Here is an 18,096-nt window from a genome sequence, read left to right as displayed (position 1 = left end):
AACAACATCCTAATTGGTTTTCCTCTCTCCTCCTATTATAACAACATCCTAATTGTTTTTCCTCTCCTCCTATTATAACAACATCCTAATTGTTTTTTCCCCTCCCCTCCTATTATAACAACATCCTAATTGTTTTTTCCTCTCCTCTCCTATTATAACAACATCCTAATTGGTTTTTCCTCTCCTCTCCCCTCCTATTATAACAACATCCTAATTGTTTTTTCCCCTCCCCTCCTATTATAACAACATCCTAATTGTTTTTTCCTCTCCCCTCCTATTATAACAACATCCTAATTGGTTTTTTCCCTCTCCCCTCCTATTATAACAACATCCTAATTGTTTTTTCCTCTCCCCTCCTATTATAACAACATCCTAATTGGTTTTTCCTCTCCCCTCCTATTATAACAACATCCTAATTGTTTTCCTCTCCCTCCTATTATAACAACATCCTAATTGGTTTTTCCTCTCCCTCCCTCCTATTATAACAACATCCTAATTGGTTTTTCCTTCCCCTCCTATTATAACAACATCCTAATTGTTTTCCTCCCCTCCTATTATAACAACATCCTAATTGTTTTTCCCTCCCCTCCTATTATAACAACATCCTAATTGTTTTCCTCTCCCTCCTATTATAACAACATCCTAATTGTTTTTCCTCTCCCTCCCTCCTATTATAACAACATCCTAATTGTTTTTTCCTCTCCCTCCTATTATAACAACATCCTAATTGTTTTTCCCTCCCCTCCTATTATAACAATTATGTTTTTTCCTCTCCTCCTATTATAACAACATCCTAATTGTTTTTCTCCTCTCCCTCCTATTATAACAACATCCTAATTGTTTTCCTCTCCCTCCTATTATAACAACATCCTAATTGTTTTTTCCCCCTCCTATTATAACCTCCTATTATAACAACATCCTAATTGTTTTTCCTCTCCCTCCTCCTATTATAACAACATCCTAATTGTTTTCCTTTCTCCTATTATAACAACATCCTAATTGTTTTTCCTCTCCCTCCTATTATAACAACATCCTAATTGTTTTTTCCTCTCCTCTCCCCTCCTATTATAACAACATCCTAATTGGTTTTCCTCTCCTCCCCTCCTATTATAACAACATCCTAATTGTTTTTTCCTCTCCTCCCTCCTATTATAACAACATCCTAATTGTTTTCCTCTCCTCTCCTATTATAACAACATCCTAATTGTTTTCCTCTCTCCTCCTATTATAACAACATCCTAATTGTTTTTTTCCTCCTCCTCCTATTATAACAACATCCTAATTGTTTTTTCCTCCCTCCCTCCTATTATAACAACATCCTAATTGTTTTTCCTCTCCCTCCTCCTATTATAACAACATCCTAATTGGTTTTTTCCTCTCCTCTCCTATTATAACAACATCCTAATTGGTTTTCCTCTCCCTCCTATTATAACAACATCCTAATTGTTTTTTCCTCTCCTCTCCCCTCCTATTATAACAACATCCTAATTGTTTTTTCCCTCCCCTCCCCTCCTATTATAACAACATCCTAATTGGTTTTTCCTCTCCCCTCCCCTCCTATTATAACAACATCCTAATTGGTTTTTCCTCTCCTCTCCTATTATAACAACATCCTAATTGGTTTTCCTCTCCCCTCCCCTCCTATTATAACAACATCCTAATTGGTTTTTCCTCTCCTCTCCTATTATAACAACATCCTAATTGGTTTTCCTCTCCCCTCCCCTCCTATTATAACAACATCCTAATTGGTTTTTCCTCTCCTCTCCTATTATAACAACATCCTAATTGGTTTTTTCTCCCCTCCCCTCCTATTATAACAACATCCTAATTGTTTTTTCCTCTCCTCTCCTATTATAACAACATCCTTATTGTTTTTTCCTCTCCCCTCCCCTCCTATTATAACAACATCCTAATTGTTTCTTCCCCTCCCCTCCTATTATAACAACATCCTAATTGGTTTTTCCTCTCCTCTCCTATTATAACAACATCCTTATTGTTTTTTCCTCTCCCCTCCCCTCCTATTATAACAACATCCTAATTGGTTGTTCCTCTCCTCTCCTATTATAGCAACATCCTAATTGTTTTTTCCTCTCCCCTCCTATTATAACAACATCCTAATTGGTTTTTTCTCTCCTCTCCTATTATAACAACATCCTAATTGTTTTTTCCTCTCCCCTCCCCTCCTATTATAACAACATCCTAATTGGTTTTTCCTCTCCCCTCCCCTCCTATTATAACAACATCCTAATTGTTTTTTCCTCTCCTCTCCTATTATAACAACATCCTAATTGGTTTTTCCTCTCCCCTCCTATTATAACAACATCCTAATTGTTTTTTCCTCTCCCCTCCTATTATAACAACATCCTAATTGTTTTTTCCCTCCCCTCCTATTATAACAACATCCTAATTGTTTTTTCCTCTCCTCTCCTATTATAACAACATCCTAATTGTTTTTCCTCTCCTCTCCCCTCCTATTATAACAACATCCTAATTGTTTTTTCCTCTCCCCTCCTATTATAACAACATCCTAATTGTTTTTTCCCCTCCCCTCCTATTATAACAACATCCTAATTGTTTTTTCCTCTCCTCTCCTATTATAACAACATCCTAATTGGTTTTTCCTCTCCTCTCCCCTCCTATTATAACAACATCCTAATTGTTTTTTCCTCTCCCCTCCTATTATAACAACATCCTAATTGTTTTTTCCCCTCCCCTCCTATTATAACAACATCCTAATTGTTTTTTCCTCTCCTCTCCTATTATAACAACATCCTAATTGGTTTTCCTCTCCTCTCCCCTCCTATTATAACAACATCCTAATTGTTTTTTCCTCTCCTCTCCTATTATAACAACATCCTAATTGGTTTTTCCTCTCCTCTCCCCTCCTATTATAACAACATCCTAATTGTTTTTTCTCCTCCCCTCCTATTATAACAACATCCTAATTGTTTTTTCCTCTCCTCTCCTATTATAACAACATCCTAATTGGTTTTTCCTCTCCTCTCCCCTCCTATTATAACAACATCCTAATTGTTTTTTCCTCTCCCCTCCTATTATAACAACATCCTAATTGTTTTTCCCCTCCCCTCCTATTATAACAACATCCTAATTGTTTTTTCCTCTCCTCTCCTATTATAACAACATCCTAATTGGTTTTTCCTCTCCTCTCCCCTCCTATTATAACAACATCCTAATTGTTTTTTCCTCTCCTCTCCTATTATAACAACATCCTAATTGGTTTTTCCTCTCCTCTCCCCTCCTATTATAACAACATCCTAATTGTTTTTTCTCCTCCCCTCCTATTATAACAACATCCTAATTGTTTTTTCCTCTCCTCTCCTATTATAACAACATCCTAATTGGTTTTTCCTCTCCTCTCCCCTCCTATTATAACAACATCCTAATTGTTTTTTCCTCTCCTCTCCTATTATAACAACATCCCAATTGGTTTTTCCTCTCCCCTCCCCTCCTATTATAACAACATCCTAATTGTTTTTTCCTCTCCCCTCCCCTCCTATTATAACAACATCCTAATTGTTTTTTCCTCTCCCCTCCTATTATAACAACATCCTAATTGTTTTTTCCTCTCCTCTCCCTCCTATTATAACAACATCCTAATTGGTTTTTCCTCTCCCCTCCCCTCCTATTATAACAACATCCTAATTGTTTTTTCCTCTCCCCTCCCCTCCTATTATAACAACATCCTAATTGTTTTTTCCTCTCCCCTCCTATTATAACAACATCCTAATTGTTTTTTCCTCTCCTCTCCTATTATAACATCATCCTAATTGGTTTTTCCCCTCCTATTATAACAACATCCTAATTGGTTTTTCCTCTCTGCCTCCCTCAATATGGTTTGATGATAGCTCTAAACACCCAGCTTCTGATTCATCTCAACACCACTAAACTCTGTGTAATTAAAATCAGCCGGTGGCTAAATGCATGATCTTGATCTATGGATGCGACTCGGGTGGGGACGATGGATGCAAACAGAGTGGATATAAAACGATTTCCATCATTGTAAATTAATCAGACACACTTCTTCTAAGCCTGCCCAACCACACTGCACCCCCATTACATCACTAGCACTCAATCATTACATTTCCTTTTCCCAGTTTGTTTACATTTGATGAAACTTTCATGTTATCTCATCAAGGATGGTGTAGGGGAACAAAGACGCAGGCGTCTAGACGAGGCTTTGAAAGCGGCTGGGAGTCAACGCCTGTGGATGTATCATATCCTATCTTAAAAGGTCTTAAAATCCTCCCCGAGTTCTAATAAACTACTGCTACCTCAGAAAGGTTTGGCAGATAGAACGCCATCAGGTCGCCAAGACAACACCAAACAACGTTAGATTATAATACAGCAGTAATGAAATAGTCTGTAAAATATCTGGCTCAGCTAAATCAAATGATGTTGCTTTTCACCTTGTGGTGTTCTTCAATACAGGTCTTCCCATATACCCCTGGCTTTGTGGTGTTCTTCAATACAGGTCTTCCCATATACCCCTGGCTTTGTGGTGTTCTTCAATACAGGTCTTCCCATATATCCCTGGCTTTGTGGTGTTCTTCAATACAGGTCTTCCCATATACCCCTGGCTTTGTGGTGTTCTTCAATACAGGTCTTCCCATATACCCCTGGCTTTGTGGTGTTCTTCAATACAGGTCTCCCCATATACCCCTGGCTTTGTGGTGTTCTTCAATACAGGTCTTCCCATATATCCCTGGCTTTGTGGTGTTCATCAATACAGGTCTTCCCATATACCCCTGGCTTTGTGGTGTTCTTCAATACAGGTCTCCCCATATACCCCTGGCTTTGTGGTGTTCTTCAATACAGGTCTTCCCATATACCCCTGGCTTTGTGGTGTTCTTCAATACAGGTCTCCCCATATACCCCTGGCTTTGTGGTGTTCTTCAATACAGGTCTTCCCATATACCCCTGGCTTTGTGGTGTTCTTCAATACAGGTCTTCCCATATATCCCTGGCTTTGTGGTGTTCTTCAATACAGGTCTTCCCATATACCCCTGGCTTTGTGGTGTTCTTCAATACAGGTCTTCCCATATACCCCTGGCTTTGTGGTGTTCTTCAATACAGGTCTCCCCATATACCCCTGGCTTTGTGGTGTTCTTCAATACAGGTCTTCCCATATACCCCTGGCTTTGTGGTGTTCTTCAATACAGGTCTTCCCATATACCCCTGGCTTTGTGGTGTTCTTCAATACAGGTCTTCCCATATATCCCTGGCTTTGTGGTGTTCTTCAATACAGGTCTTCCCATATACCCCTGGCTTTGTGGTGTTCTTCAATACAGGTCTTCCCATATACCCCTGGCTTTGTGGTGTTCTTCAATACAGGTTTTCCCATATATCCCTGGCTTTGTGGTGTTCTTCAATACAGGTCTTCCCATATACCCCTGGCTTTGTGGTGTTCTTCAATACAGGTCTTCCCATATATCCCTGGCTTTGTGGTGTTCTTCAATACAGGTCTTCCCATATACCCCTGGCTTTGTGGTGTTCTTCAATACAGGTTTTCCCATATACCCCTGGCTTTGTAGTGTGCTTCAATACAGGTCTTCCCATATATCCCTGGCTTTGTGGTGTTCTTCAATACAGGTCTTCCCATATACCCCTGGCTTTGTGGTGTTCTTCAATACAGGTCTTCCCATATACCCCTGGCTTTGTGGTGTTCTTCAATACAGGTCTTCCCATATACCCCTGGCTTTGTGGTGTTCTTCAATACAGGTCTTCCCATATACCCCTGGCTTTGTGGTGTTCATCAATACAGGTCTTCCCATATACCCCTGGCTTTGTGGTGTTCATCAATACAGGTCTCCCCATATACCCCTGGCTTTGTGGTGTTCTTCAATACAGGTTTTCCCATATACCCCTGGCTTTCTAACTATTTCCTGCTGTGTCAAAGATCAATTCAAAGTGTCTCATTGTAAAAGTGTGTAAAATCTGTGTCTCTCTGCTGTGTCAGGTCACATCTAGCTGTCGTTCATTCTCTCCCTCTCACAGCAGTGTGTAACATCAATTCATTATCTCTCTCTCTCATCCTCCCTCTGTCTCTTTGCAGTGTGTAGCATATGTTTATTCTCCTTCTCAATCTATCTGCCTTTCTCTCTTTGATGTAGGTAAGGTCACAGCTCTCCTGTCTTTCATTCTCCCTCCCTCGCTCCCTCGTTCCCTCTCTCTCTACTGGCGATGCTCATTAGAGTGCCATTCAGCAGAGGGGTTTCCTAAGCTTCCCAGTTGGCATGGCGATCCACCGCTCCGTCTCATTGGGCGTTCCGACCTAATTATTATTTTTTCACTTGTCAATTAGCAGAGAATAAATTAGACAACTCTTACTCTCTTTCAACAGATGTCGTCCTCTTTTGTCCTTCTCTCTAACCTTTGATATCTCTGTTTAGTTATCAAACTACACTAGACACTCTTTCAGGTACTTCACAGGTACTTCACCAAATCAAAAACTCACTAAATGGCAAAAACGTTTATGAAAATCAACTCCTATTGATGTCCCTGTGTCAACCACAATCTAATTAACCCTCTCCAGTCTCCCGCCACAAACACTTTAAAAGAAACATCCATCCATTAAACTCATGGAGAGAGATAAAAACAGGACTTATTGCTATAGCTACAAATGTCATCAAATGCGCTGCAGGTACTCGTGTCTTTAAACGGTTTACTCGGACTGTATTTACTACCTCAGTGGCCTTCGGCGAGGCTGTAATTTTGTGGTAAATGTCAGGGTTGTTGTGCAGGCATGTCATATTTTGTGGTGAAAAATTGCTTATCTGGCAGTGAGCGCGAGTCTCAGCTGTATTCAAATCATTATTACTGCGACAACGCTTGTTTATTAATCAAGACCCCACTGCTGGTATGCACACGTATACCTAACATACAAATAAGAAATGTATGAATTATAAATCATGCCTCATCCTTAATTTAGTGTTATGAGTTTCCCTCTTGTTTATTCACGAGAGTTGTTGTGATGGTTTGGAGAGTGGCCAGGCAGAATACAAATGAAGAGTTTATCTGAAGTAAACAAGGAGACAGACAGTGGTACAGACAGACAGAAAGACAGACCGAGAGAGACAGAGAGACAGACCGAGACAAACAGCCAGATAGATAGAGAGGCAGGCAGTGAAGTGAGAGAGAGAGAGAGAGAGAGAGAGAGAGAGAGAGAGAGAGAGAGAGAGAGAGAGAGAGAGAGAGAGAGAGAGAGAGAGAGAGAGAGAGAGAGAGAGAGAGAGAGAGAGAGATAGATAGATAGATAGATAGATAGATAGATAGATAGATAGATAGATAGATAGATAGATAGATAGATAGATAGATAGATAGATAGATAGATAGATAGATAGATAGATAGATAGATAGATAGATAGATAGATAGATAGATAGATAGATAGATAGATAGATAGATGGATGGATGGATGGATGGATGGATGGATGGATGGATAGATAGATAGATAGATAGATAGATAGATAGATAGATAGATAGATAGATAGATAGATAGATAGATAGATAGATAGATAGATAGGCAGGCAGTGAAGTGAGAGAGGGAGAGATAGAGAGGCAGGCAGTGAAGTGAGACAGGGAGACAGAAGACGAGTTGAAAGACAGACAGTGAGACATATAAAGATACATAAAGGGCACAGACAGCTAAACACATTAATAGCACAAACACTCCCATTCTATGACTCACCTGTGATGTGATAGCTGACTTGGCGGTTCACTGCAGAGCTGTCGTCGTCTCTCGTGTTGAGCACCGCCACCACCTCGCCAGGGGGGTCGCTCTCGCGCACTGAGCCCAGGTACCTCTCATCCAGGAAGCTGGGCGGGTTGTCGTTGATGTCTGACACGGCCAAGGTCAGCGTGGAGGTGGAGGAGAGGGTCAGGGCCTCCCCCAGGTCTGAGGCCACAACCAGGAAGGTGTAGGATGGGCACATCTCGTGGTCCAACTCCTTGAGAGTAGAGATCCAGCCTGTGTTGCTGTCAATGGTGAAGGTCTCTGTGGATTGGTCCGGCTCCCCTTCAGATTGAGCCAATGTGCCTAGGTTGTATGTAACCTGTCCGTTAGCTCCAGAGTCTGGGTCCAGAGCCTGAACCTGGATGATTATGGTGCCGATAGGCATCCCTTCCATCACTGTCGCCTCGTAAGAGTTGGATTCAAATGCTGGCTTGTTGTCGTTCACATCCAAGACTTTGACTTCTACGTCAACACTGGTCACAGAGTCCAGCTTGGCCTGCTGCACGGTGGCTGTGACCTTGAAGTGGAAGGAGGTGATGACCTCATGGTCAAGGGGCTTGTCCAGCTTGATGACCCCAGTGTCCCTGTCCACCACCAGGACTCCCTCCAGGTTGTTCTCCCCGGTCTCTCCGTTGACTAGAGCAAATGTAACTGGCAGCGAGGCGTAGCCTGGTGGGGTGATGAGGCGGACGGACCCTAGGGCAGCTCCTATAGGGGTGTCCTCTGGGACGGTAAAGGAGAACTGTGGTTGGGTGAAGGAGGGGGTGAGGGCGTCAGGTGCCAAGACATGGATGTAGACTGATACTAAAGAGTGCTTGACAGGGATGCCTCCATCAACTGCTTTAACAAAGAAAGACAGGACTGAGTTGCGCAGGTGGCTGAAACTCCCCTTGGTGACCATCCAGCCGTTGTCAGGATCAATCTCTAAGATATCCACCACGGGTACGTGTGCCTCGCTGTAGAGCGAGTATGTCACCTTAGAGTTGGCACCATCATCAGGATCATATGCCTGGATCTGGGTCACCAGGAAGCCCTTGCCAACGTCAGATTTGACAGAAGCACGGTATTCCACAGCTCGAAAGCGAGGGACGTTGTCGTTGTCGTCCACCAGGGAGACACGGACGGTGCAGTAGGAGGCCCTTCCACCCCCGTCCTGGGCTGCCACCATGAGGAAAATGTTCTTGTTGGCTGGGTCCTCTCTGTCCAACTTCTCCAAGGTGGTGATCTGACCATTGGCGTCCACATTGAACTGGTCCTTGCCCACGTCATTGATGAATGAGTAGGTAATCTGGCCAAACACTCCTGGGTCAGCATCGGTTGCCCTCACCTGAAAATAATAGTTAAGTTACTTTCTTTTAGATGGGGTATTGCACATGTCAAACAAAACATATTACAAATACTATTACAAATACAGTATCATGTACATCAAAGCTTCATTCAATAAAATACATATCATTGTTTCAATTGTGTTCATATGCTGAATACTTCAAAATGAATGGTTCTTACCTGGATCACCTTTGTTCCTATAGCTGCGTTTTCTCGTACCTCTGCCTCGTAGGGATTCAGTTCAAACACAGGACTGTAGAGGTTGGCCCCCAGAACCCTAACGTGCACCTGGGCCGTGCTGGTGAACACCCCATCAGACACGGATACATTCAGACTGTAGGCTGGCTCCATCCTCTGCTTTCTGTGACTAGACAGCGTGATGATACCTGTCTTACCATCCATCACAAAGTTCATCCTCTCGTTTCCTGACAGGATGCTGTACTCCAGTTTGTCATAGTCTGAGCTGTCAGCATCCGAACCCTGGATGCAGGTCACAAAATGGCCCCTAGGGGCCAGCTCGCTGACATAGGCCTCATAGAGAAGCTGGTTGAACACCGGAGGGTTGTCGTTCATGTCGTTCACCACAAGCACGACCGACACTTCACTGCTCAGCGGTGGGAAGCCGTTATCGGTTGCCCTGACGATGAAGTCATAGCGCTGGACAAGCTCGTGGTCGAGCATGCGGGCGGTCAGTATGAGGCCACTGCTGCTGTCAATGTGGAAGTGGTCGGTGCTGTTGTAGGCATCTGTGGGATAGAAGATCTGATAGTGTACGATGTTGTTCTTTTCAGAGTCTTGGTCGGTAGCCACCACTTGCAGCGCCGGAGTGCCGATCATGGCAGTCTCAGACAGAACTGCCTTATAGGATGTTTTTTCAAACACCGGAGGGTTATCATTGACGTCATTAACTGTGACATCTACGTCCACCTCAGCACGGGCGCCGGTCAGGTAGTCTGTGGCTCTGACAGTCAGACGGAAGGATGAGGCGATCTCATAGTCCAGGGAGTTGATGACTTTAATGACTCCGGTGTCAAAGCCGATGTCAAACTGCAGAGAGGGGTCTCCCTCCACGATGGTGTAGATGATGTTCTGGCCTTCTGGGCTGGTGGCATTGATTCCTAATATAGGCGTGTGTACCGCTACATCCTCGTTCACCGCCACTGTATAGAAGGACTTGTCAAAGGCGGGCATGGCCTTGTTCACCACGGTGATGGGGAACTCTACGGCAGATGAGAGGGGAGGGTAACCTCCATCCTTGGCATAAACTACCATTTGGTACTCCTGGTTGGACAGGTCAGACTCAAAAGCCTCCTTCAGACGGAGGCCGCCTGTCAGCCTGTCGATCTCAAAGTGTCCGTGGTCGTCTTTGAGGTAGTAAGACACCTCTCCGTTGATGCCTTTGTCATGGTCCATGGCGGTGACTCGGAATATGGGCACACCAGGTTTAGCCTCCACTTGGACAGCAGCGTAATACGGAAGTCCCAGGAATGCAGGAGCATTGTCGTTAATGTCCTCTACCTGGACCCTCACAATCACCCTGGCAACACGCAGACGGTCATGCTCCCTCCCAGCCTCCACCACCAGCTCATAGAACTCCTGCTCCTCACGGTCGAAGGGAATCCCAGTGGTCTGGATTACGCCCGAGGTGGGTCGGATCTGGAAGCGTGTCCCTGGATTCAGTAGGGTGTACTTGAGGGGCTCATTGAGGCGATTCCCCACTGCGTTGACCACCGCCACTTTGGTGATGTTGGTATTGTTCTCCTGGATGGACGAGGAGTAGAGGCTGTGGGCAAAGAAGAGGCCAGAGTCCAGCGTCTCACGGACGAGAACAGTGACTAGAGTGGTGCTGGAGAACTTTCCATCAGACACTTTGACGTTGAAGCGGAACCGTTCCTTGGAGAAGTTGTTGTTCTTGACGATGATGATGCCGCTGGAGAGCTGGATGGCAAAGTGCTCCAGGTTTCCGTCTGTCAGTGAGTAGGTGAGTTCTGTGGGGACGTTTTGGTCTGGGTCTGTGGCTGAGACCTGTAATGCCTCTACTCCTACATAGGTGGGCAGCAGCAGGACAGTTTCGTAGGCGTTCTGGGTGAAGACAGGTGGAGAATCGTTTGTGTCGATTACCTGGATGGTGACCTCAGTGGGGCTATCCGCTGTCAGCTGAGGCCTCCCACTGTCCCTCACGTGAACATGAAAGTTAAAACTAGCAAACGTCTCGTGGTCCAGGTTGGCGATAGTCCTGATGGAGCCGGTGCCAGAATCCACTTTAAAGAACATCTTGGCTGTGTCCTCAACGATCTGATAAACCAGGAGAGCGTTCTGGTTGCGGTCAGCATCAGTGGCCTTGATGAACAAAGGAGTGTTGTCTGGGTTCAGGACCACACTGTTGATGGGCGCCGCCTCGCTGATACTACCCTGGTAGCGTAGCAGCTGGAAAACAGGTGGGTTGTCATTTTCATCCACCACCCGTATGAGAAGGGTGGCATTGGAGGCCATGCCAGCCATGTTGGTGGCCTGGACGATCAGGTTATAAGATGCTGTGGTCTCATAGTCAAGGGGTTTCTGAGTTGTGATCACGCCGCTGTACTGGTTGATCCTGAAGGTGCGTTCGCTGTTGCCATGTCGGATGTCGTAGGTCAGCGTGGATTGGCTCATGGCGCTCACCATGGTGACAGAGGTTCCCACGGCAACGTTCTCTGTGACCTCGGCCTGGTATTCGGTCTGGGAGAACTTGGGTCCGGCGTTGTCGGACAGCGTGATGGCGATGCGAACCACAGAGTTGGCAGAGAGTGGAGGGGAGCCATTGTCGGTAACTCTGACGGTGATGATGTAATGGCCGATAGTGGAGAGGTCAAGCTCGCGGGCCACAGAGATGATCCCCAGAACCGGCTCAATCCAGAATGTGTTCCCTGTGTTGCCTAAAGGAAAACAGTCAGAACAATGAATATTCAGTGATAAAAACTAGTGCAACTAAATCTTTATCAACTGTTTGTATATTGTAATCTTTTATCGATATACTGTCTCTATCAGGGGTCCACCCACCTATAAGTAGTTTGCCAAACAATTCTGAAAGTACATGCAATTTTCACGGGCATACTTTCCCCAAAACATTGTCAATGAAATGTTAACTACAAAGTAGGTTTACCTGGCAGAAGTATATCATGAGTAAGTATATAAATTGTATTTATTATTTTCTAACTTTGCCATGAAATGTGTAGCAGCAGTACAGAACCATCGCTCGAACGGCACATTCCACACATTAGACGGCAATTAAAGGGCCAGATGTGTAATTAAATTATACTCAAAAATCAATTTTCGTTTTTTCCAGACCCCCTAGAAAATGGTCTTCTGATGGGATGTAAGCATGATATGACATCCCATTTTATTGTTTCTCTATTAATTGTTTTTATTTTGCGAGTAAAACATAAATCTAAAATAATAAAAAAGGTTTACTGAGAAAACAGAATTTGTGAAAATCTCACATTTGGATGGATTATTAACCATTATTTTGACCAGGTATACTAAGGACCCGGGAAAAAAAAAAATAGCTTGTGCAATGTTTCCTTTTTTAAAAGTAGCTCTCATGCTAGAAAAGGTTGGAGACCCCTGGTCTATATCTATGTATAGTTAGACACACCTTATTCTTTTGATAGTTCTAAAACTCTTATTATAAACCCGGGCAGTTCGAGCTCTGAATGTTGATTGCCTGAAAGCTGTGGTATATCAGACAGTATACAATGGGTATGGCAAAACATTTATTTTCACTGCTCTAATTACATTGGTAAACAGTTTATAATAGTAATTAGGCTCCTCAGGGATTTGTGGTATATGGCCAATATACCACGGCTAAGTGCTGTGTCCAGGTACCCCATGTTACGTACGTCATGCATAAGAACAGCCCTTAGCCGTGGTATATTGGCCATATACCACACCTCCTCAGGCCTTATTGTTTAATTACAAAGCCATTTGTATAGTTGCTCACCTGATTCCATGGTATAGAGGAGTTCTGCGTTCTCTCCCTTGTCTTTGTCCAGGGCAGTCACCTGGAGCACAGCAGAGCCCACTGCTGCAGACTCATAGACCGAACCCTCGTACAGAGCGCTGGTGAACACTGGGACATGGTCATTAACATCCTCCACATCCACCAACACTCGGGCCAGGTTCCTCCTGTATGGAAACTCCTGGTCTTTTACCTGAGGGAGAAATGTTTTCTAATCATTGGTCTACTAATACAGGTGTATAGCATTAGATCTGACACAACTACATTTCTCATTATATAACTGGCATGAGGCAAAATAAACAGTTGCGTATTACAAAATAGCTTTCTATTTTACGGCAAAGAATAAACAAACACATAGACTCAATAGGACAGCATTACTGGAGTTTCGCTTGAAAACATGTACTGAAGATTTAACTTTCCATGAAATGAAAAGGGAGTGTCACTGCAAACCATTATGGGTCTTTTGGAACGGACTAATCCCGTCATCGGGAGAGCAGATGAGAATTAGAGGGCTAATGAGATGTATATTTATGCCCCGATGCGAGACTCTCCACAACAAGAGAATGGGATCAGAGAAAAAGCTTGTCTCATACGAGGCGCCACACAGGGTGAGTATTAATAGAACCAGCATTAGCATCAGAATTAGCGCTAGCTCTGCTGGCGGTATTATGAAACGCTGGCTAGTTCAACACACTTAACACAACCCAATGGGCCTAGGAGTGATATAATAACCCTAGACTGAAGGGTGTTATGGTACTGAGGAAGTGGTAGGCGGACGATCACTGGGTCCATTGGAGACAATAGATCTGTTCTGTCTGTGTCTGTGTCTGCCTGTGCCTGTCTGTGTCTGTTCGGTCTGTTCTGCCTGTGCCTGTCTGTGTCTGTGTCTGCCTGTGTCTGTTCTGTCTGTGTCTGCATGTGCCTATCTGTGTCTGTTCTGCCTGTGTCTGTATCTGCCTGTGCCTGTCTGTGTCTGTTCTGCCTGTGCCTGTCTGTGTCTGCCTGTGCCTGTGTCTGTTCTGTCTGTGCCTGTCTGTGTCTGCCTGTGCCTGTGTCTGTTCTGCCTGTGCCTGTCTGTGTCTGCCTGTGCCTGTGTCTGTTCTGTCTGTGTCTGCCTGTGTCTGTTCTGTCTGTGTCTGCCTGTGCCTGTGTCTGTTCTGTCTGTGTCTGTTCGGTCTGTTCTGCCTGTGCCTGTGTCTGCCTGTGCCTGTGTCTGTTCTGTCTGTGTCTGCCTGTGCCTGTGTCTGTTCTGGCTGTGTCTGTTCTGTCTGTGTCTGCCTGTGTCGGTTCTGTCTGTGTCTGTTCTGCCTGTGTCTGTGTCTGCCTGTGCCTGTCTGTGTCTGTTCGGTCTGTTCTGCCTGTGCCTGTGTCTGTTCTGTCTGTGTCTGCCTGTGCCTGTGTCTGTTCTGTCTGTGTCTGCCTGTGCCTGTCTGTGTCTGTTCTGCCTGTGTCTGTTCTGCCCATGTCTGTGTCTGCCTGTGCATGCCTGTGTCTGTTCTGTTCTGTTCTGTCTGTTCTGTCTGTGTCTGCGGTGCCTGTTCTGTCTGTCTGTTCTGCCTGTGCTTGTCTGTGTCTGTTCTGCCTGTGTCTGTTCTGTCTGTTCTGCCTGTGTCTGCGGTGTCTGTCGTGTCTGTTCTGTCTGTGTATGTTCTGTCTGTGTCTGTTGTGTCTGTTCTGAACCGTTATCTTAGACTCTGTAGTGGTTATGTGTAGTGTTTGGGAACCGTTATCTTAGACTCTGTAGTGGTTATGTGTAGTGTTTGGGAACCGTTATCTTAGACTCTGTAGTGGTTATGTGTAGTGTTTGGGAACCGTTATCTTAGACTCTGTAGTGGTTATGTGTAGTGTTTGGGAACCGTTATCTTAGACTCTGTAGTGGTTATGTGTAGTGTTTGGGAACCGTTATCTTAGACTCTGTAGTGGTTATGTGTAGTGTTTGGGAACCGTTATCTTAGACTCTGTAGTGGTTATGTGTAGTGTTTGGGAACCGTTATCTTAGACTCTGTAGTGGTTATGTGTAGTGTTTGGGAACCGTTATCTTAGACTCTGTAGTGGTTATGTGTAGTGTTTGGGAACCGTTATCTTAGACTCTGTAGTGGTTATGTGTAGTGTTTGGGAACCGTTATCTTAGACTCTGTAGTGGTTATGTGTAGTGTTTGGGAACCGTTATCTTAGACTCTGTAGTGGTTATGTGTAGTGTTTGGGAACCGTTATCTTAGACTCTGTAGTGGTTATGTGTAGTGTTTGGGAACCGTTATCTTAGACTCTGTAGTGGTTATGTGTAGTGTTTGGGAACCGTTATCTTAGACTCTGTAGTGGTTATGTGTAGTGTTTGGGAACCGTTATCTTAGACTCTGTAGTGGTTATGTGTAGTGTTTGGAAACCGTTATCTTAGACTCTGTAGTGGTTATGTGTAGTGTTTGGGAACCGTTATCTTAGACTCTAGTGGTTATGTGTAGTGTTTGGAAACCGTTATCTTAGACTCTGTAGTGGTTATGTGTAGTGTTTGGGAACCGTTATCTTAGACTCTGTAGTGGTTATGTGTAGTGTTTGGGAACCGTTATCTTAGACTCTGTAGTGGTTATGTGTAGTGTTTGGGAACCGTTATCTTAGACTCTGTGGTGGTTATGTGTAGTGTTTGGGAACCGTTATCTTAGACTCTGTAGTGGTTATGTGTAGTGTTTGGGAACCGTTATCTTAGACTCTGTAGTGGTTATGTGTAGTGTTTGGGAACCGTTATCTTAGACTCTGTAGTGGTTATGTGTAGTGTTTGGGAACCGTTATCTTAGACTCTGTGGTGGTTATGTGTAGTGTTTGGGAACCGTTATCTTAGACTCTGTAGTGGTTATGTGTAGTGTTTGGAAACCGTTATCTTAGACTCTGTAGTGGTTATGTGTAGTGTTTGGAAACCGTTATCTTAGACTCTGTAGTGGTTATGTGTAGTCAATTTATATTTATATTGTTAGACCTCTTATCTATTTTGTGCAGGAAGATGTTACAATTATGAGCTACTGATCATATTGTAGCCTATACTATACATGTACAGATGTGCAAACATACCTGGTTCCAGCACAGCAGGCACTGTCATGGGCACACCAAATGACAGATATTAAAGATACTATCTACCTGTAGATTTCACAAATTAAATCAGTGCGCCCGCCTAAAACTGAAAAAAAAATATATATATATATTTTCCCTCATAAAGAATGTCAGGCAGACGTTCCTACCTCGCTTATCAACGCGATATGATAAAATTCAAAATGACTACATTTCATCGATAATTACATTTCTTCGAGATTTGAGAAAACAGTACAACTACAGTGGTAGGATGAGCATTCATTTCCTATGTTACCTACCCACTGAACCAGAGGAAAGTAAGTAAAACAGAGTGAATGAGGATGAATCATTTTAGAACTAAACACACACACACAGCCTGACTCCACACACCCACACACACACAAATACACCTAACACTCTCCCAACCAACACAAAACAGTTCCAGTCAGATCACTCTCACATCTCTCATTCACAAATTGCTTTTATCGCTCTCCCCAACACACACACAAACGCAGTCATGGTTCCTTAAACCGTCTCATTCCCCTGACGAGGGTGAGACGTTGGTTCATTGCTCTCAGTAATTAGTGTAACTGCTTAATGATGAGTTCAGGTAAAATGAGAACACAGACATAGAAGTAGTCTGTCTCTTGCAGGAGAGCTGTGTCACATTAGAATATTAAGCTGCTGGAATAAAGATAATGCCCTAGGCCCACTCTGCATCTCTACAGGTCCTTTCCGCTCTCCTCTCCTTTCCCATTCTTTTCTTTTCATTCCTCCTCTGACAGTTTCAACACATCCATGACCAACGGAGGGATTTTCATGCAGAATCTTAAGGGAATGTGACCAAATAACACGAATGGAATCGTCTCTTACAACGAGATTGACTCTGTACCGGTACCCCCTGTATATAGTCTCACTATTGTTATTTTACAGCTGCCCTTTAATTACTTGCTACTTTTATTTCTTATTCTTATCCATATATTTTTTTTAACAACATTGTTGGTTAGGGGCTCGTAAGTAAGCATTTCACTGTCAGTGCATGTGAATAATACAATTTGATTTGACCAAGATGACCAAACCATATTTGATACAACAGTAATGGTATCAGTCTCTTACCATGACAGTGAGGATGTGTTGTGCTCTAGCCTCGTGGTCGAGTCTCTCTGTAGTATACACCGTGCCAATGATGGGGTCTATACGAAACAGACGCAGGCTGGAGGGGTCGATGGCGCTTTGGAGGGAGTAGGTGAGGCGGTGGTGCTCGTCCCGGTCCGACGCTAACACCTGGACCACCTCCGTCTCCGGGGGTGTGTCCTCAGAGATGGTGATGTCATAGGTGGGTTGAGAGAAGACAGGTGCGTTGTCATTGTTGTCCAACACTGTGATGTGGACCTGAAAAGGAGAGGGAGAGATGGGGGTTGTGGGTAGGGTGAGGCCAATATGTCATAGTACTAGACCACACAAGCGTTTTGTTTTCAGTCTTCAGTGGAGTGAAGGGTAGGCCATAACCTATACAATACCATTGATACGTTTAGACACACCTAATCTTTATTTGGACTATTATCTACATTGTAGAATAATAGTGAAGACAACAAAACTATAAAACAACACATATGGAATCATGTAACAAACAAAAAACTGTTAAATCAATCCAAATATATTTCATATTTGAGATTCTTCAAAGACGCCACCCTTCGCCTTGATGACAGCTTTTCACACTCTTGGCATTCTCTCAACCAGCTTCATGAGGTAGTCACCTGGAACGCATTTCAATTAACAGGTGAGCCTTGTTTAAAGTTCATTTGTAGAGTTTCTTTCCTTCTTAATGCGTTTAAGCCAAACAGTTGTGTTGTGACAAGGTAGGGGTGGTATACAGAAGATGGCCTTTTGCCAAATAGGGCTAAGTCCATATTATGGCAAGAACAGCTCAAAAAAGCAAAGAGAAACAACAGTCCATCATTACTT

At 43.8% G+C, this 18,096-nt stretch overlaps 1 protein-coding gene across 1 annotated transcript in view; it reads right to left on the bottom strand.

Moving 5' to 3' along the window:
- The window catches only part of fat3a (FAT atypical cadherin 3a), a 411,491-nt gene that overhangs the window by 66,189 nt on the left and 327,206 nt on the right, over positions 1-18,096 (bottom strand). The window contains 4 exon segments of the mRNA XM_052467975.1: positions 7,707-9,078; positions 9,258-11,992; positions 13,057-13,267; positions 17,248-17,523. Coding sequence (XP_052323935.1) covers positions 7,707-9,078; positions 9,258-11,992; positions 13,057-13,267; positions 17,248-17,523 — 4,594 coding nt within the window.

The sequence above is a fragment of the Oncorhynchus keta genome, chromosome 18 (genome assembly GCF_023373465.1).
Source record: "Oncorhynchus keta strain PuntledgeMale-10-30-2019 chromosome 18, Oket_V2, whole genome shotgun sequence".
Classification (NCBI taxonomy): Eukaryota; Metazoa; Chordata; class Actinopteri; order Salmoniformes; family Salmonidae; genus Oncorhynchus; species Oncorhynchus keta.
Note: the sequence above shows the minus strand (reverse complement) of the source record. Positions and strands in the feature narration are given on the sequence as shown.